The 27222-nt window shown below is 51.1% G+C and overlaps 1 protein-coding gene across 2 annotated transcripts in view; it reads left to right on the forward strand.

The window, feature by feature from the left end:
• The window catches only part of CFDP1 (craniofacial development protein 1), a 129240-nt gene extending 103669 nt beyond the window's left edge, over positions 1–25571 (forward strand). The window contains exons 6-7 of one of the 2 annotated variants that reach the window (XM_084644800.1): positions 10117–10275; positions 24700–25571. In XM_084644800.1, the coding sequence (XP_084500926.1) occupies positions 10117–10275; positions 24700–24790 (250 nt within the window). In that variant the 3' untranslated portion in view covers positions 24791–25571. The remainder of the gene's footprint in view (positions 1–10116; positions 10276–24699) is intronic. The other variant, XM_084644801.1, reaches the window with a different exon arrangement.
• The last annotated feature ends 1651 nt before the right edge of the window (positions 25572–27222 follow it).

Here is a 27222-nt window from a genome sequence, read left to right on the forward strand (position 1 = left end):
TCATTAGTAGATCAGGGGGAAAGGAGGCAATTTCTTCTCCTGTTGAAGTAAATAGCAAGGCTCCCATTGGGCTAAATTCAGTGGGAGGTTTGCTACTTATTTTGATGGAGCCAGGACTTGCATGGGGAGTAGCATGGCTGTGGTTGCAGTAGTCAGAAGTAAGTGTCTCTCAGCTAAGACACATCCAGCAATTTCCTGCAGTGTCTTTGGGAGATGCAAATGAATTAAGTTTAAATAGCTTTGGAGTCCATTGTATTCTAAATGCAAAGTTCATGTGTTATTGTGGGATTGTGTATAACTCCTCTAGGGGAGAGATGTGGGCACTGGAAACCTTAGGAAGTATTGTGAGCTTCAAAGCATGCTTTTAAACAATGTGCCAGATGAGAAGGAACTTTCAAGACAAACCATGGTAAGTGGGTTTCCTAGAAAATACCTGGGGGGAGGCAAATGCAAATTCTCACCTGGACTCAAACTTTTGAAGCTACGCCTGAGGAGAGAAACATTGTCTCGCTGATTGCACCCCACTGTATGAAGGAAAGGCTAATCTATGAATGGGTGTGTTTGTTCTAAAAGCTGTTATGAACTTGCAATCACAGAAAAATCCCATGGTGGGGTTGGAAGGACTGTTCATCTGCCTTTGTTGGAGTTGGGATGATCTCTAGTGAGTTTATTAGCATGTGTGTAGGTTCTTTTACTGTTTTAAATGTGTTTTCTATGCAGTGCTGACAAATAAATGTGCTTGCTTTAGAAAGAGCTGTGTGGTAACTTGTAACTCTGGGCAATTGTCCTGTTTGTAGCCTCTGAGGAGAAAAAAAAGCACAGACAGCAGAAGGTTGTCTAGCTTGCTGCGGAGCTCACAGTGTAGGCAGGGAACTGCGCAGCCTGGAAAAACCCCATTCAGGAGGGAGAGAGACGTGGGTCTCTGCCCTAGAGAGGTGACAGCTGAGAAGCCGGGACCATGCTGTACCATGAGGGGAGCAATAGAGGTTGCCTTGAACTGTGACAGAAGCAATGTAAATTCCTTTTTCTCTTGAATTCTTAGTGTGCAAAGGCCAGATCTTCAGTAAGTCAGTGCTGATCCTCTGAAGTCAACTGAGGCTCTGAGCCCAGGTGTTTAGAGTGATGCCCCCCCCCTTGAGATAACGGCACACTCAAATGACCAGTTGACTGTCTGGGATCTCAGTAATCAGGCAAGCAAATTATGTTACAGGTGTTTCTAAAAACACCTGCGCCCAAATATGTGACTGTTTTTCAAGTGCTGCTTAGCCTTTGCCGCTGCTGTTGAATTGTTCAGGTGATTGTGCATCACCCGAAGCACTTTTCTGTGGGATCAAAAGGTGCCGTCGGTGATTGGCTTGCGGGAGGGGTGGTAGATGAGCCCTTCATGGCTGATGCCATAAAAGTAGAAGGCTGCTAATAGACAGGGGGGCTATTAAAGTAATGGAGCTGAATGCAAATGTGTGGGTGTGCAGACACGACACACCTGGGCGGCAAGGCAAATCAGATGTCTCCCCTTTTCCTTAATTGGTGCGGGGGACTTCCCCACACTTCGGGGTGGTTATGGCCTCTCTTGCCCCAATAGCTCTCTGACTTAAACATTCATTTTGGCCCGCAGCTATCCCGCCTTGTGCTGTGATCCCGGATTATCCCCTAAGCTAAGCAGGTCAGGTCAGCTCTTGCGTGAAAGACCTCCGAGGAGTGCACTGGGACTGCAGGAGGAGCTGATGAGTCACTAGGCGGCAGTCTTCCCTCTAGAGCCAGTGCTCCACCATGCTGCTTTGGAGGGCACTGTCCTGCTGGCAAGGCAGGCTTGTCAATGGGAAATGCTAACCACATCAGTTACCAGACACCCCACCGGACTTTCAGTAGAAGTAAAAAGAAAAGGAGGACTTGTGGCACCTTAGAGACTAACCCATTTATTTGAGCATGCGCTTTCGTGAGCTACAGCTCACTGCATCGGATCTGTAGCTCACGAAAGCTCATGCTCAAATAAATTGGTTAGTCTCTAAGGTGCCACAAGTCCTCCTTTTCTTTTTGCGAATACAGACTAACACGGCTGTTACTCTGAAACCTGTCATTATGCAAAGTAGAAGTAAAGTTACTCTGTTGGTGGGATTACAGGCACAGAATTGCACCCACTGGGTTCTGAGCATGTTCCTTGACTTGATCTGTCGGCGCTGTCAGGGTATAAACACTTGACAGCTGCTCCCACCTGGGCAAGCAGAGTGTGTGGAAAGGCACAGATATCTGACCTGGCAGGGTTTTCCTCTCACTACGCTGCCCTGACCGACCCTTTCCTTGCTGCCATGCTTGGCCGGCGTCCCCTTCATCCTACAGTCTGGGTTCCAAAATAAACCTGTTTAAAACCTTCCAACTATGTAACTGCATCCACCCTCTCCCTTTTATCTCAATTTCCCTCTGAAGTGTTCCATCTCAACCCACAGCTTAAGAGCACGTTGGTTGGGTTTGGGGCTTTTTAAACACCTGCTGGTCGGAGAACGTGCTAACCCCTCCTCCCGCCCCCAGCCATTGCCAGTTTGGGAAACAATGCCAAGCAGGGAAAAGAAATGCCAGCCAGTTTCGTCTGTCTCTATGAGCCTCTGGGTTAGCACATGTACAACGCGCTTATCACTTTGGTCTGGGAACACAATCTAGAGCTGCACCTGATGGGCTTGATACATCACCAAGGCAGCGCGTGGCGATTTGCCATCCCGGCAGAGAAGGACTCTTTGCACCTGTTGGTGGGGGAGACTGCTACAAGGCAGCTCACAGAGCGGTAGAAGCCAGTGCTTTGCCACGGTGGCCTGGCACCTTTCTGCTGCACCCTTGCTGCTATGGGGCACATCGGAGCTTGAACTGGTCTGGGAAGAGCAAAGGAACATTTGCTGTCACTTGTGCCAGCATTGTGCGGGGCAGGATTTGATCATAGAAGATTAGGGTTGGAAGAGACCTCAGGAGGTCATCTAGTCCAACTCCCTGCTCAAAGCAGGACCCACCCCAACTAAATCATCCCAGCCAGGGCTTTGTCAAGCTGGGCCTTAAAAACATCTAAGGATGGAGATTCCACCACCTCCCTAGGTAACGCATTCCAGTGCTTCACCACCCTTCTAGTGAAATAGTGTTTCCTAATATCCAACCTAGACCTCCCCCACTGCAACTTGAGATCATTGCTCCTTGTTCTGTCATCTGCCACCACTGAGAAGAGCCGAGCTCCATCCTCTTTGGAACCCCCCTTCAGATAGTTGAAGGCTGCTATCAAATCTCCCCTCACTCTTCTCTTCCGCATACTAAACAAACCCAGTTCCCTCAGCCTCTCCTCATAAGTCATGTGTCCCAGCCCCCTGATCATTTTCGTTGCCCTCTGTTGGACTCTCTCCAATTTGTCCATATCCTTTCTGTAGTGGGGGACCCCAAAACTGGACTCAGTACTCCAGATGTGGCCTCACCAGTGCCAAATAGAGGGGAATAATCACTTCCCTCAGTCTGCTGGCAATGCTCCTACTAATACAGCCCAATATGCCATTGGCCTTCTTGGCAATAAGGGCACACTGCTGACTCATATCCAGCTTCTCGTCCACTGTCACCCCTAGGTCCTTTTCTGCAGAACTGCTGCTTAGCCAGTTGGTCCCCAGCCTGTAGCGGTGCATGGGATTCTTCCATCCTAAGTGCAGAATGTGAGAGGCCAGATCCTCAGCTGGTGAAAATCAGCCTATCTTCATTGCCACCAGTTGGCTTTAATGAAGCTACGTCTCTTTGTACCAGTGGGGGAGCTGAGCCGAAGCGTGCCCTGTGCACTGCCAAGGGAAGGTGCCTGGCACAGGGAGGGTGCAGGGAGCTCCTGGAGGCACTTATTGAATTGCGGGGGTGGCAGGTGTTGTAGTGGCTGGCTGTATGGCTATAGGGAGCACTCTGGTGGGTGCCGAAGTGATTGGCTCTGGGAGGGCTTTAATCGGGAGGGAGGAAAGGAAAGTGTCTGGTTCTAGTGGGAGGGGGTGGCAGTGTGGCTCTGGGAGGTAGGAGAGGTGGCTCTCCAGGGTACATAGATTTTTTGTTTCGTAAGCGGAGTGGTGAATCTGGAGGGGTTTCTGTGGAGAGCCATGCAGGCAAAGGAGGTGAGAACCAGGCTGCTGGATAACTGTTCCCTTGCACCTGTGCTGCCTATCAGAAAGCCGAATTGATGCTCTGAGGATGATGATTTGGTGCTGTGAGAGCAGACAGACTCAGCCCACTACCCTGGAGGCTTGGGAGCAGAGGAGAAGCAAATCCAAGACAACTTGGTTTTCCCTTTAAAGGTGACAGCTCCCTTTCCAGTGCTTCCTCTGCCTCCTCTACAGAGCTGCCTGGCTGCCTCTTGACTGAAGAAATATAGCTACTGTATGAAGTGTCATTTCCCCTCACACACAACCCTCCCAGGCAGGAAGTAACTGCTGCCGCCTCCCCACTGCAGTGTTCACTGGGGCTGTGCTCAGCACACCTGAAGAAATTGCTTTGGCAGGTGATGCCCTGACAAGCTGTCGCAAGATTCCCAGCATGTTTTGTGCTTACACCAAGGACAATGAGTGTGTCCATTCATACTCCCTTTCTTTCAGCTTCCAGGGAGCACAAAGACGCTCCTAACTCTCGCTCTAGGTTGTTTTTAGAAAGCCAATGTGACTCGTGTTTCAGGGCCTCAAAATCCCTGTCCTGCTTTCCTGAGAGCTTCTCAACTCACTGACCTGCTTGGTAGGAGCCATTTGTATCTACTCCCATCATCTGATGGTGAGCACACGTTTCCTCTTGAAGTCTGATGGTGTAACCAAATCCCTGAGCTGCAAGAAATGGACACACTCCCTGGAAATCCCAACCCCCCACTGGAAGATGGGCTTCAGCTCGAAAAACACAGGCCAGGCCAGCTGAGCTGCGAGAGAGCCCCCATGTCTGTTGTAATAACATGTCTCTCACCCTCTTTAGGGAAAGCTGGCAGAGGGTCCTGTGACGTTCCTACAGACAAAGCTGGTACGTTAGTGTAAGTCGGGCAGTGGCGCGTGGGAAGCAGTCGCCAACTCTTGGTGATGGGACTTAGACATTTAATAAATTTAAGGGAAACTCTTGAACGTTGGCCTGGAGCCGCTGCCCTCCCCCTCCCATGCCCCCAGCAGCGTGAATGGGACTCTAGAGCCGGTCCTTTCCAGAAAGGCGTGACAGGATAAAACGATCCCGACCCCACCGCTTCCCAAGCATATGATCAAACAATCCATTTCAGTGGCTGCAGCTCTTGGGGGAATTCAGGGCTGGGCAAAGGTGCTGGGTGGCAGGTCTGGAGACCGAGTACCTTTGTCTGCCCAGCCAGAGGGCACAGGCTGGGCAGTGGCAGTGCACACAGCTCCACACTGTTCCATCCAGGGGCTCCCTGGGCCTCCATTCTGGGTAAGAGGAAAGAGCCCTCGTGTGGCCCTTCCACCCTGCCCTCTGCTCAAGGAGAATTTAGCAAAGCTAGACCGGCATGGAGACTTCGCTCTTTCACACAGGCCATGGCTCAGCCCCCAGGTGGTGAGGCTGGGGCACTGCTAATCTGAACTAGAAAATTTATTTAATTAGACTTAAATACATAAAAATCCACCTAAACTGAGGCTGTCAGTGCCTGGGAAGAGAATTAAAACTACAATCAATACAAATACCAGCTGATGGCCTCCCCATCCTTCTCTTTCACCCCTTCACCAAGCAAAGAGCCAGTCCTCAGTAGTATCACCCACCTCACCTGGAAGCCCACTGAGACGCCCACCTACCAAAATCCAGGCCCTCCCCCCACAAGGATCCTCTGCCACACAGACGAGGAGAAAAGGCTATGGAAGCTGCTCTCAGATATTGGTACCTTGAGCCACCTGTGGGAGTAGAACGGCCAGCCACCAGCCGGAGTGGCCATGAAAGAGAAGCCTGGAGCTGCTGATAGCACTGGACCCACCATCAGGCAAGAATCCAGGAGAGGAGAGGACCAGGCGGCAGGTGAGCCTGAGCGGGGAAGCCAAGGGGAGTGGGAGATGAAATGGGGAGTTTATTTTATTAAACCCAATCAGCAATCAGTGTGTCCTCCGTGCCAATGATCTGTGTCAGCCATCGCTGCGGGTAGCACTGGGATGTTGCATCATGAGTGGCATTGTTACTCGCAACCTGCACTGTGAATGAATCGCAGAGCCCTTTGCGTCCAGCTGAGCTCAGCCTGCCATTGCCTTTGTGATTAGTCACTGTCCAAGCTGGAGCGATCCCAGCCTGGTTCATTTCAGAAAGTTCCTAGCCCAGGACTGGGAAAACAGGGCTTTTCTCTGAGAGGGTAACCCAGCCGTCCCACATTGCTGTGCGGGGAGCGGCTGCCCTGTGGTGAGTAATGCCCCACTCATGCTCTGTCCCTAGGGTGACCGAGGCCCCAGCGCTCCGTTTGTAAGAGGCAGATTCAGAGACGTCGCCGACCAAGAACCGGCGCTGGCTTCTAGGCTGTGAGCCAGAACTGAGGATTTCTACACAACTTCTCTCTTTGTGGTGGTGTTAAGACTGCCTCTCACATGCAGGCGCATTGTCCTGGGACAGTAGGGGGTGGGCTTGCTGGTCTGCAATGCATTGGGTAAGCATCTTCCATCTAGGACAGAGAAAGTATTTACTGGCTGCATAGCTTGCCCAGCTGTGGTTGGGGTCTAATGAGAACCATTTCCTGCAGTTAAGGAAACTATTCAGCTTCACAGCAGCCCCTGCTAGGCACAAATATTTCTATTTCTTAACCCCTCTGCGCCCTTCTCCTTGCAAAATGATGCTGTTCCTCGCCTCACCCACCTTTTCCCCCCACATTTAGGGATTTCCTGCTTGTTCCGCTAATCCCAGGCAGCCTGGCTCTGCCATCGCCTGGCATATCTGCACCTGTGGGAGAGCCAGGGGACAGAGCCCCTCTTTGCCCAGACTTCTGCAGAGGTGACTGCGCTCTGTAGCAATTACTGGGACAAGCCTGCTCTGTCAAAGCTGGGTGGGAGGAAAGGCAAGTGACTGCACTTCATTAAATTGGTCGGTGCCATTGGCAAGCGCTGTGGTGGGTGGAGGCCAGGAGTGCAGCTTCCTCGACTGCACTGCGAGGGAATAACATTGCAGACACTAATTCAGCGGAGGGCTAGAGAGGAGCGTAGCAGCAGGTCTAAGGTCTGATAATACACACAGCCTCTGCGGTGCCGCCTAATGTAGCTGTGATGTTGAGCAAAGTGCCATCCCGTTGCTCCCCTTCGCTTTTGATCGCCAATGTCCCTGTATAGACCATCAATATGGGATGCCCCCAAAGCTTCCTTCCTCTCCACAAGCAGCCAGCAGGAAAGGGGTTAATCTGGCAGTTTGGGGTTGAGTTTTCTTGTGGTTGGGACTCTGCAAAGCCCTTGAGCCCTTGCGTTTCCCCAAGAGTCTTGTGTCTACCATCCCATGCAACAGCGAGGTAAATGGGTCTTCTCGGAGGGCTTGAATTGTGCAGCAAACCGGGAACTGAGGGTGGGATGTCCTCTCTTGTACCTGGGCAGCGCTGTGCTCCTGCTTGTTTCAGCTCTCTCGCTACCTAGACCATTACAAAACTGACCCCCAGAATTACTTGATTGAAGTGTTTTCTCTTTAAAAATGGGGACTTGGCCCATACCTTCCCCAAAGGTTTAGAGTGCAGTTCCAAACCAGCGTTTTTACCAGTAAATCTCCAGGTAAACTAACTTCCAGAGGCTCTTGTGGGTACAGAACAGCACAGGGCCATGGGGAGGTTCTGTGCCTGGCTCTGGCACAGGTTCCCTTGGTGACCTTGGGAAAATCAGTGAATCTCTCTGGGTGTCAGTTCTGCCCTGTGTGAAAACAGGAGAAAACCCTCCATCACAGTGGGTCTGGGAGACGTACACCGCGACTGTCTAGTCACGCCTGGACATCTTTGACTGAAGGTGCTAGGGAGGGATACAGTATTCTCTCTGCTGCAGGAGGTGGAGAGGAGTCTGGGAGTGCTTTGTGGGGGATGTAAGGTGCCCATCACCTTGGTATCAAAGCCCCACCCTAGGGCCTGAACTGAATGTGGCTCAACAACATCCCATGCTGGTGTGCTCCATTAGGTGCTTGTAGGAAAGTCCTGGTGAGCTGGGAGATGGCCCATGGTGGAGGGACTTTCAGAGTTATGAAGGAGGCTGTAGGCTAGAGCTGCATTGGTCTAGGGTGAAGTTGTACACACCTGTGCTGCTTCCCAAGTCCTTTGTTTTATCTTGTGCTCCCTCTGCACTTGGGAAGGAGAAGGGGTAGCCCCCCAAAACACTTCGTGTGTGGCTGGAAAGGTCTTGTGCTGGGAGGGAGCTGGTGAAAAACACATGGAAAACAGGTCTATAATTATAACGGGACTTTAACAAAACCACTGCGGCTCCATGCTTCATAACATAGATTCACCTGCCTTCACCCAAGTCCTCGAAATCTCCCCCTTCCACAGCCGTCCAGTGAACCAACCTGCCTCGGCCAACCATGTCTCAGGTGAGCAGGAAGGATTGCTCTGTGTTCTGACGCAGAGTGTAATTCCCCATTGGCTCTCTTTGCCAGGGCAATGCCGTGCTTTTAAAGACTTGCTAGGGCTTGATGGGCTTTTCCAAATTGCTGAGGATGCAGCAGCACAAAGATCTCTCCTAAAGTGGATTCAACAGAAAAGTTGGGCCAATTAAGAGGGCAAGGCAGCACCTGGGGGGTTATAAAAAGGGCAGGCAGGGGATGAGAGCTACCAGAGAGACAAGATGGCTTGCTGGCTGATGTCCTCAAGCCAGAGAGCCAGGACTGGAGCAGCAGCAGAGGTAGATGCTGGCTGGCTCTGAGCTGGAGGGACCCAGAGAGGGCTGAAGGAAGGGGGAGCAGCAGAGGAGCTCACCGGCTGATGTCTCCTTGTTGGAGAGCTGGCCCAGAGTAACCGTGAGAGGGTTGGGGGCAGAGGGATGCTTCCCTGGTAAAAAGAAAAGGAATACTTGTGGCATCTTAGAGACTAACCAATTTATTTGAGCATAAGCTTTCGTGAGCTACATCAGCATCCGATGAAGTGAGCTGTAGCTCACGAAAGCTTATGCTCAAATAAATTGGTTAGTCTGTAAGGTGCCAAAAGTACTCCTTTTCTTTTTGCGAATACAGACTAACACGGCTGTTACTCTGTTCCCTGGTAAAGATGCTCTCCCAGCGGAGAGGCTGCAGGAGTTCCTGCAGGGGAAAGTGCGGTTGCACCCTAGAAGGAAGGGCTGGGGTGGAATAGGATGCATAGGGAGCCTAGCTGTGATGGAAAACCCTGGGGTATGGTGAGAGCAAGGACTGCTTGCACAGGGGTGATATGGATTATACTTTGGGACTGTCTGCACTATGTATTGTTGATGGCCTAGATCTGCTTCCATGGACTTATTGGGGTCTCAAACTGAAACTGAGGTGAGGGACCACTTGCAGGGCTGCTACGAGGCCACAAGGAGGCATGCAGGAGGAGATCACTGGTTTACAGGGAACTGGCCAGCTGCTCCTTCCTAGTTATATCATGCTTCCCGTTTCTTATACTTATATGGCAAGCAGCCTCCTCACTTCACTGCAGAGGTGGCTATGGCTGATATGATTCATGCCACTGTGAGTGCCGCTGCTGTGGAAGCCTCAAAGGGCATCCCAGTCTCCATGCTTTTCTCTCTCCCCGTCTCCTCACAAACCAGAAGACCCTGCTGTTTCATTTATTCATGTATTAGAAGGGGACCCTTAAGCTCTGTGTCTGCCCCAGGTTGTGTATTGGTCTCCTGAAGCAGTGGCTGATACCGTTAGACCCTTAAAGCAGGGTATGGAGCCATGCCCCTTTCCCTCTTCCCGCCCCGCTGTTTGCAGCGCATTGTGAGCTTGCAAGGCAAACACAGAATCTTTTCACCTCAAAGAGCTTCTGCCCATGCATGGGATGAGAGGCTCCAAGGAAATGTGGCTTGTTGGCTGGAGTGTCTCTGGCGCAGGGGTTGATCTGAGCAAAAGAAACCGTTCTCCTTAGCCATGACCACCTGGTTCACACACAGCATTTCTCATCTCTGTTTTCATTTGAGGTGGTAATGATGTCTTCTCCCAGTAAATAATGAGTGTCTGCTTCGTCGTCTCTATCAGGGTGAAGAGGCCAAGTGGCATAAGCAGCCTCCTGGGAAAGATTGGCTCCAAAAAGCAAAAGATGAGCACGCTAGAGAAATCCAAACTGGACTGGGAGAACTTCAAGGAGGAGGAGGGGATCGGGGAGGATCTGGCCATCCACAACCGAGGGAAAGAAGGGTAAGACTGGCTTTATTTAGTAGCAGTCAGGGTCTGCCAAGCACCCAGGAAACCCATAACTTCCTGCAGAGAAGTGACCAAACCCCAAAGCACTAGGCGGCTGGTGCGAGCCCAGCAATTGATCTCTCTCTAAGGGTCCTGGGGATAGACTGTTGAAGAATGTCTGGCTGTCCTGAGCACTCCCACAGTCCCCTAAGACATCAGTAGGATTTTCAGGCCCACCCTTATGGACTGCTCCTGATAGGGTGGCAAATGCAGCTTGACCAGGTTCTTTGAGTAGCCAGTCCAGCAATCTACTGACAAAAGATGGTGGCCCCCTGTACAGCTTGCCCTAAGATATCCCACTTTCATAAGCACATTTTTTTCCCTTTTTAACGTCACCCAGGGGCACCATACAGGCTCCTCAGGCTTTCCTCCTCTTCAGTACAGACGCATACAAATACAGAACAGCTGTCAGAGCACATTGCTGTTTATGAGAGCGTTGGGTATTGATTGTGTGTGTCTAGCAATGCTCACTCCAGTGCAGTTAATGTCATAAAAGTAAGTAGCGGTGTTGTAGATAAAACAGTTCATAATGCACGCCATGGGGAAGGGAAATAAGATCAGACGTGGCTTCCCTACCACAAGTGCTTCTCTAGACTATGGGAAAATCTCCCCAGCTTAGTGGACTGCTCATAAAATGTAACCTATGCTAAGCTGTTCTTATGCTTTGCCTGCAGGAGACCTTGCAGTCTCAGGGCTCCACAAATCTGATTTTCTGTTTCAAATGGATATTTTATTACCCTTGTCTTTTCTCTTTGCTGCCTGGCCTCTAACATACCACTCATCCTATTAGATCTGCCCTGTTGGCCTCTCCAGCATAGACAGGTGGGTGCCAATAGAGCAGGGTGGGGGTGGGTGGGTCGGTGGCACTCCATCAAGCCAGAGCAAGTCAAAGGAGCTGCATTGAGTTACACTAGCTGTGGATCTGGCCCTCCAGATTAAGATGCTCATTTATCAGGCTCTGGTGATGTGAGAGCAGGATGGGGAAGGGGCTTTTGTGCAAGACCTGACAAAACATCTCAACACATCGAACTCCATTAGTGCACAGAGCTGGACTTCTCCTCTGGGGAAAAGCCCCTCTGAGGAAGGCTTACAGTTCAGATGGCATATGTCAGCATCACCAGGAGTGACAGATGTCTGCAAGCAAGGCTGTGCCAGAGCCCTCTGCTCTCTGATGGGCTCTGCTCCCCAGAATGGGTAGATGACGAGCAGTGCCAGCTTCCTACATACAGTGTCCCACCAACGTCCCTTCCTTGGCTTTGCAGGGTCTTGCCTTCAGAAGGATTCAGAGGGGAGTTGAATCTCCATTGCCCGTCAGCCTTTGAGTTCTCTGTAGCTGCCTCTGGTGGCGCCAGCTGCTTAAAATGGTGGTGTCCAAGCGGTGGACACTTTTTTACCAGGAGCTGGACTAACAACCCACCTGAGAATTCATTTCACACGGACAACTGGGCAGCCATCAGGGCTTTAGGCTGCTATTGATCTGGGCTGTATTCAAACCAATGGCATCAAATGAAAGGCTCTGGAACCTTCTACCAGCCCTTAGACACTCTTCTTACGTCGAAATGCATCCTTGGTGTGTGGGGTGCAGCTCAGCTCCATTGACTGCAGTGACCCTGCACCTGCTTACACCTGGGCTGAACAGGGCGCCTGCTGCTTCAGAGCCATTGCGTTAAACACACTAGTTTAGCAGCATGGGGACACAGAATCTTACCGGAAATCATGAAGATCCTTCAGCCTCTTTAATTGCTTGGTCCTGATTACGTCTGCATTGAAGTTACAAACTGAAAATGTCCCGCTTCCTTGGAAAGTTCTGATTTCTTGTTCTGGCCCATGTACAGGGGCAACGAATATCCATGGACTTCACTCACCGCTGGCAAACCTCTCCAGTGGCATGGCTGCAGTAGTCTTTAAAGACTGGAGAAGAGATCAGTGCATAGGAACGATGAGCGAATCAGAGTAGTATCTTTAAGAGTATCTGCAAGCTTGACTAGCCGTGCTTATTAACTGCTCAAGCAGATCTCAGGTCCACTGAGCTATCAGCCGGTGGCTTTGTCATTACACAGAAGAGAAACATGGTGCCATGAAAACACGAGACTCTTCTTTTAAAAAAATCAATACTAGTCAAATGCGTAACATCAGGGGGTCACCAGATGACCCAGCTCACCTTTAATCACATCCACCTCCAAGGCAGAAAGGCAGGGAGTCCAAGCACATAAGTGAGCCAAAGCTACTAGTAAATGATGGGGGTGAGAAGGGGGTGAAACTGCAGCTGTCAGCCTGGCATCACAAGATCACACAAACACCACTGTCATTGGCTGCTTTTGCGATCCGGCCACTTTCTATGAGCCACTTTTTCTTTTACTATCCTCTCCCTCCCCTCAGATATTTGTCAAGTGACCTTTGTCCACAATTCAGTGGATAGTAATTGACACAGCTCATTATAAAAATCCGGACAAGAACTATTAGGATGAGGAATGGTGTCTGTACCTGGTGCCTGCCTGGCGCTGATGAACCATGCTTCACATGTCTTTTACTAATCTTTCTGCTGCTATTTGTCACACGGGCAGGCTCTGCAGATCTCGCTGTGTAACTGAAGATGGGTTCCACCTGATTAGGAAAGCATTCAGTCACCCATGGCAAGTCAAGGCCCAGATTGTTAAGCACCAGGCAAACCCGAGACGCTATAGAAATAGTAATCGTATGTCTTATGGCCGGGGGAAGAAATTCTTCCTTTAAAAAAAAAATAACCTTGCCAAAGTCACCGTTCACATCTCAGGGCAGCTCCTTGGGCCTTTGCTTGCTTTCTCAAGTTGTTAGAAGTTGCTCCATCAGCACTCTTGTTCTGGCTGAGTGATGGAATTGCAGTTTCCTTCCTTTCATAACACAGTTCATTCTGCCCTCCGCAGCCTGGCCTGCTGTAATCCCAAAGCTAAAGGGGACAAGTGGTACCCTCCGGCTACGTCTAACCTGCCATTGTCTCTTTCCTCCCCTCGTCATCAATTTTCAATCCGCGGGTTTATTTTTCATCAGCCATGGAAGGTGGGTTTGTGTGCAACCCAGATTCTGTCAGATCCTCAGGGCCCGTCCTGCTTTTGAAAAGGAGACATTGAGACGGAGCAGGGGAGGAGACATCCTTTTTGCTGTAAATCTGTCACTCTGCCATATTTTATAAACTTGAACATGTGGCACAGCTTCTTAACTGTGCCACGTTATGTAGGGCAACCCCAGCAGGGGATCTGCACTAGATCTCTCCTCCTCTCCGTGTCCCAGGCAAACCTGGGGCTGTCACACTGTGTGATTGCAAGTGCCTGGCAGGGGACCCAGAGTGCCAATAAAATCTTCCCAAAGGGAACTATCAGCTCTCCTCATTAGCAGACTTCTTTTACAGCAAATGTGCCTTTATCTGAGATAGCTCATGGTTACCCCACTTCCATTATTGCAGGTTATTTATAGCAAATAATGAATTGGGCAATGTAGGTTATTTTTTAAAAAAACAACCCTTCCCTAGCATGAGTAATTCCATGTCGTTGTGAGTTTCCAGTGCTATTTCTCATTGAATTCCTGTTCTGAGGTCTTTGTCCAACTTGCACTGTGGCAGGCTGGGAGCTGTTCGTTCCAGTAGTTTCTTGTTTTGCATGCATATACTCTGAAAAGCGGCTGTGGACAAATGGGTTTGTGGGGTTCCATGTTCATCTCTCAGGGACTCCAGATCAGACATGCTCCGTTTACAGGCAACACGTTGGCTTTTTTTTTTTTTTGTCCTTGTTGCCAGCCGTGCAAACTCAGCCCGGAATCGGAGTCAGGGTGGGCTAACTCTGCCCAAAGGGTTCTCGGACCTGCTGCTGCACTGAGTGACCCGTGCACAGCCCCCTAGCTTTCATTAGGTGTGCACGGGTGAAATTGTTTAGACTGTCCTAATCAATCCTGCTGCTGCACAAGAAGGAATAGGCCAATATGAGGGGAAAAGGAGTCCAGGAGAGCTGGCTGGTTTTTAAAGAAGCCTTATTGAGGGCGCAGGAACAAACCATTCCGGTGTGCAGAAAGAATAGCAAATATGGCAGTGACCAGCTTGGCTTCACAGTGAAATCTTCAGTGAGCTTTAACACAAAAAGGAAGCTTACAAGATGTGGAAACTTGGACAGATGACTAGGGAGGAGTATCAAAATATTGCTCGAGCATGCAGGGGTGTAATCAGGAAGGCCAAAACACAACTGGAGTTGCAGCTAGCAAGGGATGTGAAGGGTAACAAGAAGGGTTTCTACAGGTATGTTAGCAACAAGAATAAGGTCAGGGAAAGTGTGGGACCCTCACTGAATGGGGGAAGCAACCTAGTGACAGATGATGTGGAAAAAGCTGAAGTATTCAATTCTTTTTTTTCCTCAGTCTTCACAGACAAGGTCAGCTCCCACACTGCTGTCCTGGGCAACACAGTATGGGAAGGAGGTGAACAGCCCTCAGTGGTGAAAGAACAGGTTAAGGACTATTTAGAAAAGCTGGACGTGCACAAGTCATGGTTCCAGATCTAATGCATCCGAGGGTGCTGAGGGGGAATTGGCTGATGTGATTGCAGAGCCATTGGCCATTATCTTTGAAAACATGTGGTGATCGGGGGAGGTCCTGGACGATTGGAAAAAGGCAAATATAGTGCCCATCTTTAAAAAAGGGAAGGAGAACCCAGGGAACTACAGACCAGTCAGCCTCACCTAAGTCCCTGCAAAAATCATGGACCAGGTCCTCAAGGAAACCATTTTGAAGCACTTGGAGGAGAGGAGTGTGATCAGGAACAGTCAGCATGGATTCACCAAGGGCAAGTCATGCCTGACCAACCTGATTGCCTTCTCTGATGAGATAACTGGCTCTGTGGATATGGGGAAAGTGGTGGATGTGATCGATCTTGACTTTAGCAAAGCTTTTGATATGGTCTCCCATAGTATTCTTGCCAGCAAGTTAAAGAAGTATGGGCTGGATGAATGGACTATAAGGTGAATAGAAAGCTGGCTAGATTGTCAGGCTCAACGGGTAGGCTTTTAAGGCCCAGCTTGTCAAAGCCCTGGCTGGGATGATTTAGTTGGGGTTGGTCCTACTTTCACAGAATCACAGAATCATAGAATATCAGAGTTGGAAGGGACCTCAGGAGGTCATCTAGTCCAACCCCCTGCTCAAAGCAGGACCAATCCCCAACTAAATCATCCCAGCCAGGGCTTTGTCAAGCCTGACCTTAAAAATATCTAAGGAAGGAGATTCCACCACCTCCCTAGGTAACGTATTCCTGTGTTTCACCACCCTCCTAGTGAAAAATGTTTTCCTAATATCCAACCTAAACCTCCCCCACTGCAACTTGAGACCATTACTCCTTGTTCTGTCATCTGCTTCCACTGAGAACAGTCTAGAGCCATCCTCTTTGGAACCCCCTTTCAGTAGTTGAAAGCAGCTATCAAATCCCCCCTCATTCTTCTCTTCCGTAGACTAAACAATCTCAGTTCCCTCAGCCTCTCCTCATAAGTCATGTGTTCCAGTCCCCTAATCATTTTTGTTGCCCTTCGCTGGACTCTTTCCAATTTTTCCACATCCTTCTTGTAGTGTGGGGCCCAAAACTGGACACAGTACTCCAGATGAAGCCTCACCAATGTCGAATAGAGGGGGACGATCACGTCCCTCGATCTGCTCGCTATGCCCCTACTTATATATCCCAAAATGCCATTGGCCTTGGCAACAAAGGCACACTGTTGATTCATATCCAGCTTCTCGTCCACTGTAACCCCTAGGTCCTTTTCTGCCGAACTGCTGCCTAGCCATTCAGTCCCTAGTCTGTAGCGGTGCATTGGGTTTTTCCGTCTTAAGTGCAGGACTCTGCACTTGTCCTTGTTGAACCTCATCAGATTTCTTTTGGCCCAATCCTTCAATTTGTCTAGGTCCCTCTGTATCCTATCCCTACCCTCCAGCGTATCTACCTCTTCTCCCACTTTAGTGTCATCTGCAAACTTGCTGAGGATGCAATCCACACCATCCTCCAGATCATTTATGAAGATATTGAACAAAACCGGCCCCAGGACCGACCCTTGGGGCACTCCACTTAATACCGGCTGCCAACTAGACATGGAGCCATTGATCACTACCCGTTGAGCCCGACAATCTAGCCAACTTTCTATCCACCTTATCGTCCATTCATCCAGCCCATACTTCTTGAACTTGCTGGCAAGAATACTGTGGGAGACAGTGTCAAAAGCTTTGCTAAAGTCAAGGAACAACACGTCCACCGCTTTCCCCTCATCCACAGAGGCAGTTATCTCATCATAGAAGGCAATTATATTAGTCAGGCATGACTTGCCCTTGGTGAATCCATGCTGACTGTTCCTGATCACTTTCCTCTTCTCTAAGTGCTTCAGAATTGATTCCTTGAAAGCCTGCTCCATGATTTTTCCAGGGACTGAGGTGAGGCTGACTGGCCTGTAGTTCCCAGGATGCTCCTTCTTCCCTTTTTGAAAGATGGGCACTACATTAGCCTTTTTCCAGTCATCCAGGACTTCCCCCGATCGCCATGAGTTTTCCAAGATAATGGACAATGGCTCTGCAATCACATCCAGCAACTCCTTTAGCACTCTCAGATGCAGTGCATCCGGCCCCATGGGCTTGTGCTCGTCCAGCTTTTCTAAATAGTCCAAAACCATTTCTTTCTCCACAGAGTACTGGTCACCTCCTCCCCATGCTGTGCTGCCCAGTGCAGTAGTCTGGGAGCTGACCTTGAGGAGGGGGTTGGACTAGATGACCTCCTGAGGTCTCTTCCAACCCTAATCTTCTATGATTCCAGCTCCGGGAACATCTACACTGCAAACCTCCACCCCACCCCAACTGATAGTCTCGAGCTGCTGGGCTAAAAATCACTGTGTAGCCGTTTCTGCTCGGGCTCTGATGCCCACCTCCCCTCGCCAGGTTTCAGAACCCAGGCCCTAGTCTGTGCGGGAACATCTACACTGCTGTTTTAACCCAGTAGCATGAGCCTGACATACCAGAGTCAGTTGACCCAAGCTCTGAGGCTTGCTGCCACGGGGGGGTTGCACTGGAGATGTAGCCTTACCTTGGCTCTTGTGAGGCAGGGACAGATCTGTGGGGTAATTTCACCAGTCCCTTCCCAGGATAGAGGCCCCCTCTTAGGGCCTCGCTTTTGCGCATGTCCACATGGCAGCTGGAAGGTGTCATTCCGCCCTGGGTAGACTGGCACTGCTCCAGCGAGCGCCTAAAAACAGCAGTGTGGCTGCAGCGACACAAGCAGGGGCTTCAACTAACATCAGAGTGGCCAGACGGGGTCAGACCAAGGGTCCATCCAGCCCAGTGCCCTGTCTGCCGCCAGTGGCCAGTGCCAGGTGCCCCAGAGGGAGTGAACAGAACAGGAAATCATCAAGTGATCCATTCCCTGTCGCCCATTCCCAGCTTCTAGCAAACAGAGGCTAGGGACGCCATGCCTGCCCATCCTGGCTAATAGCATTGATGGATCTATCCTCCATGAACTTATCTAGTTCTTTGTTGAACCCTGTTATAGTCTTGGCCTTCACAGCATCCTCTGGCAAAGAGTTCCACAGGGTGACTGTGCGTTGTGTGAAGAAATACTTCCTTTCATTGTTTTAAACTTGCTGCCTATTAATTTCATTTGGTGGCCCTTAGTTCTTATGTTGTGTGAAAGAATAAATAACACTTCCTTGTTCACTTTCTCTACACCAGTCATGATTTTATAGACCTCAATCATATCCCCCCTTAGTCGTCTCTTTTCCAAGCTGAAAAGTCCCAGTCTTATTAATCTCTCCTCATATGGAAGCTGTTCCATACCCCTAATCATTTCTGTTGCCCTTCTCTGAATCTTTTCCAATTCCGATATATCTTTTTTGAGATAGGGTGACTAGAACCACACACAGTATTCAAGATGTGGGCATACCATGGATTTATATAGAGGCAATGTGATATTTTCTGTCTTATCTATCCCTTTTCTAACAGCTCCTAACATTCTGTTCGCTTTTTTGACTGCCACTACACACTGAGTGGATGTTTTCAGAGAACTATCCACAATGACGCCAAGATCTCTTTCTTGAGTGATAACAGCTAATTTAGACTCCATCATTTTATATGTATAGTTGGGATTATGTTTTCCAGTGTGCATTACTTTGCCTTTATCAACATTGAATTTCATCTGCCATTTTATTGCTCATCACTCAGTTTAGCGAACTCCCTTTGTGACTCCTCACAGGCTGCTTTGGATTTAGCTAGCTGCCCGAGTATGTGCCTAGGATCTTGAATGGGGTTGTACTGAAGCAGCTAGCCCTGTGGCCACACTGCTGTTTTTAGGGGCTAGCCCGGGGAGAGCTAGCACATCTATCTACCCACGCTGGGAATTACCCCTCCCTGCTGCTCTGTAGACATAGCTTTTGTGGCACAAAATGACATGCCTTCATTGTGGTTCTTGTAAGAAGTTACTTCCACAAGCTACATTTGGGATCTGATAACGACAGAAGACCGGAGCTGTTCTACATTCAGGAGGGATGGCATCATTCTGTTCCTGGTGCTGGTTCTTTAATCCCTACATGCCTGGACTGTAAGCAGGCTGATGGGTAAGTGCGTGCGAAATGAACGCCATGCTCTGATTAGCACCTGCCATCAGCTATGTAGACATACCTGAACCATTCCCACGGCTGCCTGAAGGTTACCAGAGAGATGAGAGTCTCAGGAGCACTGTGATCAAACCCAATCAGAAAAGCAGCAGGAGTCAGATGAAGCCACACCCCTAACTCTGTCTCCTCCCCACTCTAAGTGACCCTGGTTTTACTCTCTCTCGAAATGCCGGATTCTTTCCTGTGCCCCTCGACATCGCAGTATCCAAGCTCCTCCCAGGAATAATTAATAACCACTAGCTTTTATCGAGCACTGTTCACCAGCGGATCTCAAAGTGCTTTGCAAAGGAGGTCAGTGCTGTCAGCCCCACAAGCACCAACGGATTTCTCCTCCTCACAACTCTGCGAGGAAGGGAGGTGCTGTTATTCCCAGTGTGGAGATGGGAAACTGAGACACAGAGAAAGCAAAGGTTGAACTCGCATCTCTTTAGTGCAGTGCCTTAACCAAAGCCCATGCTTCCTCTGTCAGTGCAGATTGTATTACTTCATTTCCTGTGCCCTTGTTGTGACCCACTGCCATTGGATATCATTTACACCACCATTCATCACCCCTAAATCTAGCCCCTTGCCAGGAGCAGCCTGGCATCATCGCTCATGGGCAGGATGGGGCTGCTGCCATTCACACATCTCCGCTGAGTAGAGGGCTGGATGCTGAACAACCCAAAAGCTCCCCGTCCCAAGAGGGGTGAATCCTCAAGGATCTCTGAGGCTGGTGCCAGCACTGTCCTGGCCCGCAGCCAGGCCGGTGTTTGTGAAATGTAACAAATAGGCATTCCCACATTTCCCTTGGAGCTGTTTTTCATTGGTACCCCAGTATTGGTACCATGTCTAGTTGGCAGCTGGTGTCAAGTGGAGTGCCCCAGGGGTCGGTCCTGGGGCCGGTTTTGTTCAATATCTTCATAAATGATCTGGAGGATGGTGTGGATTGCACCCTCAGCAAGTTTGCAGATGACACTAAACTGGGAGGAGAGGTAGATACACTGGAGGGTAGGGATAGGATACAGAAGGCCCTAGACAAATTGGAGGATTGGGCCAAAAGAAATCTGATGAGGTTCAAGGACAAGTGCAGAGTCCTGCACTTAGGACGGAAGAACCCAATGCACCGCTACAGACTAGGGACCGAATGGCTCGGCAGCAGTTCTGCGGAAAAGGACCTAGGGGTGACAGTGGACGAGAAGCTGGATATGAGTCAGCAGTGTGCCCTTGTTGCCAAGAAGGCCAATGGCATTTTGGGATGTATAAGTAGGGGCATAGCGAGCAGATTGAGGGACGTGATCGTCCCCCTCTATTCGACATTGGTGAGGCCTCATCTGGAGTACTGTGTCCAGTTTTGGGCCCCACACTACAAGAAGGATGTGGATAAATTGGAAAGAGTCCAGCGAAGGGCAACAAAACTGATTAGGGGTCTAGAACACATGACTTATGAGGAGAGGCTGAGGGAACTGGGATTGTTTAGTCTGCGGAAGAGAAGAATGAGGGGGAATTTGATAGCTGCTTTCAACTACCTGAGAGGTGGTTCCAGAGAGGATGGTTCTAGACTATTCTCAGTGGTGGAAGAGGACAGGACAAGGAGTAATGGTCTCAAGTTGCAGTGGGGGAGGTTTAGGTTGGAGATTAGGAAAAACTTTTTCACTAGGAGGGTGGTGAAACACTGGAATGCGTTGCCTAGGGAGGTGGTGGAATCTCCTTCCTTAGAAGTTTTTAAGGTCAGGCTTGACAAAGCCCTGGCTGGGATGATTTAACTGGGGATGGGTCCTGCTTTTGAGCAGGGGGTTGGACTAGATGACCTCCTGAGGTCCCTTCCAACCCTGATATTCTATGATTCTATTAAAAACACAATGAAATGCTCCTAGATGTGAAGGCCGGACTTCCAAGGGCTCCTAGTGACATGCGCAAACTGCCGCTGTCACTTTCCTGTTGCCCGAAGCTTTCTACAAAACCCCAGGCTCATGCGGCCTCAGTGCCTCTGCAGCCATGTTCTCTGGAGCTCTCCTGAGCTTCTCCCCACAGCCCCAGGGCAGAGTGAATAAGCTAGAAGATAATCTCCAGCAAACCTCCCATGCTGCAGGTGAGCAGTTTCATCAGTCTGGGGAGGGGAAAAGCTTCCAGCATCCTTTGTGCTCTGCATTTTGTTATGCTTTATTTTATTACAGCAAGGCCCCTGACGAGATGGGGACCCCCTTGGTCTAGTGTCCGCGTAAGGTTCTGGAACAAACGAGTTGTTGAGGTAGAGCACTGGAGCGGGAGACCTGGGTTCAGTGCCCAGTTCAGCTACTGCCTCTCTGTAACCTGGGGCAAGGCCACCTGGGCCTCCCTAGCTGTGAATGGGGCTAGTGCTGCCCTGCCTCTCATCCGTTACTGGCTGGGAGGTGTTCAGATATGCCAGGCTGGATCCACAGCTAGGCTTACAACTAACCAGGCCAGCCGAGAAAGCCAGGGAGAAAGGCAGCAGGGTTTGCCCCGTTGTGCCGATGGGGAACCGAGTCACAGGAGTTAGGAGCCTGGGCCTCAGTAGCTCCCTGGGGTGAGATAGGCCATGCCAGTCAACCAGGGTCCAGCCAGTCCACCACCTAAGCAGGTGACCCTAAGGCAGGTCTCTACACTCCTAATAAAAGCAGCCACTCCAGTCTGCTCGACAGAACTGCCGTGACGGGAGAATTTCCAGCTGCCTGTTGTTCTGTCAGACTGCCCCCTCCTGGACCTGTCCCAGGGCCTGTCTCAGCCACCACCCTGGCTAGCCTGGCACTCACCAAAGGCCATGCCAGGAGCCTGTGGCAGAGGCTCAGATCTGTCGAGTCCCAGCCTCGTGCCTGGTCATTTCCCACGTACGTTAGAGGAGGGGAAGGAGATGCAGATAAGAGCGAGAAGCCTGATGGAGAACGCAGATCTGAACAAGCCCAGCCGATGCCTCTTGTTGAGCTGCCAAGGCAGGCAGACCAAATGCTTTGTTGTGGACTGGCACGTTCCCCCTAAGGGGGGGTTGCACATCACAGGAAGTGGAGCTGGCTGGGTACATGACCAGGAACCAGGATGCTCTGAGTGTGAATCCCCACTCTTGCGGGACCTTGCTCTATATCCATTACCCCATGGCAGCAAGGGGTAACCCAAACCCCACCTCACAATGAGGTTGGGAGGGGTAGTTTGTTCATGTCTAAGCCAGAAGACCTCACGGCCACCAGAATTTCCAGGCACGGGGCCCTCAAGTTAGGCACCTGGATAGAGCTGATTTTCCAGAGGTAGTTTAGGGGAGGTGAAGCCCACTGAGCTGCCTCTGTAAATGTGGCCCCTCATCCAGGTGTCTCAGTACAGATGCCAGTATGCCACGCTGACCCCCAGGCTTTCCTGTGTTGGGGTGTGGGCGCCAGTGTGGGTGTTTGGTCTAGAAGTGCCTCTAGTTTCTGTTCGCAGCCAGATAACTCTTGGGCCCCGTGGACCTCCTTCACAAGCCATGGCTGGTCCACTCGGTGACTGCTGTTCAGCTCTCAGGTGAGAGGGTGCCTGCCAGAGCCATGGGCAGCAGTCAGGGGAGAGTCCAACAAGCTCCTAGAATTGCACTGGGCCTGCTCCCCGTGACTTGCTCAGCTCTGGGCCATGTCGTCTGGCTAACCCCTTGGCTGGTACCATTCCTGCCCCTTGCCCCAGGGCCAGCCTGACTCAGCAGAAGTTCTCACTGGTGCTGCTGCTGCGCCATTCTTCCTGCCTACTGGAGCATTCGCAGGCATTCGCAGGCACTTGATCCACAAGGCCCTCTGACCTCGCTCTTTAGCAGGGGAGAGCCCAGCCCAGGAGCAGTTAAGCTCTGTCATGGCAGAATGGCTCACTCTTGGGTGTCCCTGGGTTCCCTTTGCTCTGAGCCCTCCCAGCTTCGGCCCGCAGAATTGTTTGCTGTGATTGGAAGTTTGTTCTCTCGGAAGCAAAGGGCTAGTGCCATTGGCATAGGGTGGGGACAGTGCCCGGGGGCTCTTTTCAAGATTTCCCACACTCCATTGCAGTGCACCCCCGTTCATAGTCTGCAGCACCTAGCATGGGTGGCCACCCCCACCCAGTGAGCTATGCCACGCATCTCACCTCTGACTCGCAGCCCCTGCCTCTGCTGGGACAGGCCTTGGCTAAGCAGACACTGTGAGGAGGATCTAGCTGAGTGGCAGCTTGTGACTGGTGAGAAACAGGAACTTGGGAGAGGCAACCCAACTACTGGGATTTGTGAAGTGAAGCGGGTTCTGCAGGCAGGTCCCCCCAGGGGAGAGACCAGGACTAGCATGCTGGGCCACTACCCCTCGGCAACATTTACCCAGAGCTGACCTGTGTCTGTCATCAGGGTGAAGACCCATGTAGGATAGCCCCAGATGCAGCACAGCACTTCTGTCTTTGGGGCAGGGCTGGAAGGGGCAAAGACACGTCCCTGAATGTGCAGGCTTGCTGGCAGGCCAGATAGCACTGCGCTTGGAGGAAGCTGCTCACCGAACCTTCTGAGTGGGAAGGTCTGATGCTGCCCAGTCACTGCAAGAGGGAAGAGAAATCTGTTATCACAACTTGAGTGCTTGCGAAAGGGGGCTGCCAGCCAAGTATCCCTGCAGCGTGAAAGTACGCACAGCCAGGGCAGCAGCAGAGTGAGCTTCCCAGCCCTCTGCCAACGAGCTACCTCCTGTCCTGGCGGGACCATCCTAGGGCTCAGCCTCTGTAGCCCTTCAGTCCCTGCCTTCACTGCCACCCAGGATGCCAGCTGTGCCGCTCTGCTTGCTGGCCAGCTGCCCTGGGAAGAAGACTGACAGATCCAGCTCAGCCAGCCAATAGCTTCTAAACCGGGCAGAGCCTTGGGATATTTATTCCCGCACTGCCCTGTGGCTGGCTCGGCTGCAACCTTCGCCGTGGCTTTGGAGCTTGGCTTTCTGCAGGTGGTGAGCACTCTGCCCGCTATGTGGGCCAGGCCTATCCAGGGGGGCAATGTGAGAGGACCCAAGCAAACCCACTCCTCTGTGGCCCTGGGGCTTGGGCTTGTCGTGGCATCCCCATGCTGAGTGCAGTGGCCTCGTGCTGAGCGCGTTCCACAGTGGAACAAAAGGCAAATGAGCGTGATGAGTCAATTACAGCTCCCGCTTCGCTCCAGCGATAGGCTAATGAGTAGCGCAGCCCCCAGGCTCGCTGTAGTACCGTTTGTGGCAGAGTGTATTATAATACAGCCGCAGCTCATTAACAAACGGCAAAGTGCTTTGCAGACATTGTCTCTCTGCCCAGCAGTGTTCTCAGGCATTTCTGTGAGAGCTTCGGGAGATGGGGAAATAATCTGGAGGGGGAGTGGGGTGTAGTTAGGGCACTAGGTTGGTTGACTGGGGTCTGTTACCTGCTCAGCTGCAGATTGCCTGGGCAACCTTAGGCAAGTCACTTCGTCTGGCTGTGCTTGAGTTCTCCCTCTGTACAATGGGGAGAACAGCCCTGCCCTGCATTCCGGGAGGGGCAGGGGGGTGAGGGAAGTCCGGGAGAGATTGCGAGGTGCTCAGTAATGGAGGCTGGGTAAAGACATAGACAGGAGGGTTTGTCATGTAGCGTATACTGCTCGCCCCCAGCTGTTCGCTTTGGCCACTTGGGGACATGTGAGAGTTGCTCTGGAATGCTCCCAGAACCTTTCAGTCAAGGCAGCATTCCACATTGCAGGCTCCAAGCCTGGCGTCCCTCCAGGGCAAGTCTGTGCTGACCCTGCTTCTCTCGGCCTCCCTCTCTCCTGCAGGTACATCGACAGGAAAGCGTTTCTGGAACGTGTGGATCACAGGCAGTTTGAAATCGAGCGTGACATCAGACTGAGCAAGACAAAGCCATGAAACTGGGCGTCTTGCTCCTCCCTCTGTATCCAAGAACCGGCCGGCAGCTGGCAGCTGCTGAAAACAAAATGCAGAAACAGTTTTTCTTTCCAAGACTCAACCTGTATATCCTGTGGGGTTTTTCCTTTTACTGTAAAGGCAGGGAGGGGGTTTGTCAGCAGGTGGGGGCACTTTGGGGGTGTATTGCCTAGCCGATGGCAGTAGCATATCTCTACTGGCATGATCCTAATGGGAACTCTCTGAGCGCCAGTCCCCACGAAAGCCATGGGCAGTGTCCATCTCCCAGCCCCTTATGCTGCTGACAGTGGGAGCAATCAGACGGAGCACGCATGGGCTGCTGGAGCTGGCCGCTTCCTGCCTAAAGACAAGGCCTTGCCCTGCCTGTGGGTTGTCTCGGGGCACCAGCGCCCAGCAGCCTGGGAAAGTGGACGAGGGGATCAAGGTTCACCCCACGCGCGGAGCACAAACTGGACTCCTGCTGATGCCCCAGCAGTTTTGCTGTCAAAGCCTCTCTTCGAGGGTGCTCTGGGCTGTGGAATTCGGGTTGTAGCCCTTCGCTCCACTCTTCCTGTGGACCCAGCTAGGTCCCAGTCCCTCCGTGCTGGGCCTTCCTCTACACGACTCTGACCGGTCTGGGTGTTCTTGTGATTTTATTTTTTTTTATACAAGAAAACCTCCCTCTGTCTGGTTTCCATTCAGTCTCCCCAGGAAGGTGAGAGCAGCAGCAGGTGGGGGAAGGCTCGCGTCCAGTCGGTCATACTAATAAAGGATTCAATCCCTGCGCTGTCGTGTGTTTGGCATGTGTCTCATCATTTCTGTCCCATGCTGGGCACTCCATACGCTTAGGGAGACACAGTCCTTGCCCCAAGCAGCTTACAATCGAAGCAGATGAGACAGACACCATTTCAGAGGTGGGGAGCTGGTGAAAGGTGCAACAAGGAGTCTGGGGTGAACCCAGGTCTGCTGGGTCCCACTGCAGTGCCTCAGCCGTAAGATTAGTGGCATGCTGTCTGCACACATGGGACTCTAATATTGAGGGGAAGGACAGCTCAGCGGTTACAGTGCTAATCTAGGGTTCAGGGGACCTGGGTTCAGTTCTCTGCTCTGCTACAGCCTTCCTGTGTGCCCTAGAGTAAGTCACTGAGGGTTCAGCTACACTGCATTGTAAACCCAGGACTTCTGGACTTAGTGTTTCCAAGTCTGAGCATGTGCATCCACACTGCACTGTAAACCTGGGTTTACAGTTGCTGGCCCTGGGTCTCTCAGCTGTGCTAACGTGTCTGTACTGCGCAGACCTTGTGACTCAGATGTGTGGCTTGAGCTGTGTCCACACTTCAAAATGACAGGGCTTGGACCTGAGTCACAGCAGGGTGTGGGCGCAGACCCAGCCCCCTAGTGCTGGTCCTGCTGCTTGCTGACCCCAGTCAGACAGATTTGTGTGTGGATGGAAGGTGTGGCTTGTGCTTAAACCCATGACAGAGCCCTGTGTAGACATACCCTTAGTCTCTCTGTGCCCCGGTTTCCCATCTGAAGAATAGCAATGACAGCACTGCCCTACCTCACAGGGAGGTGTGAGGTGCTCAGCTGCTGCATAAGGGGGCCCAGCGAAGTACCTCTGCTAGATTTCTAGGCTCTCTTTCCTGTTTCATACAAGTCCTATACAGACTATGTTGTCTTATGGCATAATCATTTGATCCGCAGTCGTTATGAATGGCTCCCATAGCTCACTCCTGACTTTATGCCCCTCAGTAATGCAGCCACCCTGGGTTTGTGCCGATAAAGACTCTATAGCATCCTGCACCATCACGGATGTTGCTTACGCCATATAATTTTTCTGTAAATGGGCTGGAGAGTTTGGGGTGCTATTTTCACACCCCTGTAACTCAAGCTTCTTGGTTCCCCAAGTTTAACTGCACCGGTGTTGAGAGAGGAAGAACAAAGTAATGAATAAAGTTCTACAAATGATCTCTAAATCATAGCTCGGGCTATAAGAGCTGGTGCTGCGAGGGGCCAATGCCCTGGTTTGCCGGTGGTGGAGGCAAAAGCATTTGACCATTTGAAAGGGGCAGAGAGTCTGAGCTCCTCTCCAGTGGTAGAAAGCATTCACTCATTTGTAGAGCTGATCGCTGAGATCAATGCTGCAGAGTGGGATTTGCTTCAGTCCTGATTTGTTTGGGAGGGGAAAATTGGAAAAGCAGCAAATATTTCTGACCAATTATCCTGCTCCACTCCCTTTGTTGGAAGTCAAACCAGTAGCTCTTTGAAGGAGATCAGAGCTGGATCAAGGAGCACAGCTCAGGAGAAGCCATCAAAGGAGTGTAACAAATGCATTGTGTCCCGTGGTCCTTGCAGAGGCCGTGCATACGGAGGGAGGAGTTTTCAAAAGCACTCTGTGTTGGCCTAACTCCCCTCCCCCAGAGTCAGGGGGAGCA

Source organism: Lepidochelys olivacea (genome assembly GCF_965140295.1).
Source record: "Lepidochelys olivacea isolate rLepOli2 genome assembly, chromosome: 12".
Lineage (NCBI taxonomy): Eukaryota > Metazoa > Chordata > Testudines > Cheloniidae > Lepidochelys > Lepidochelys olivacea.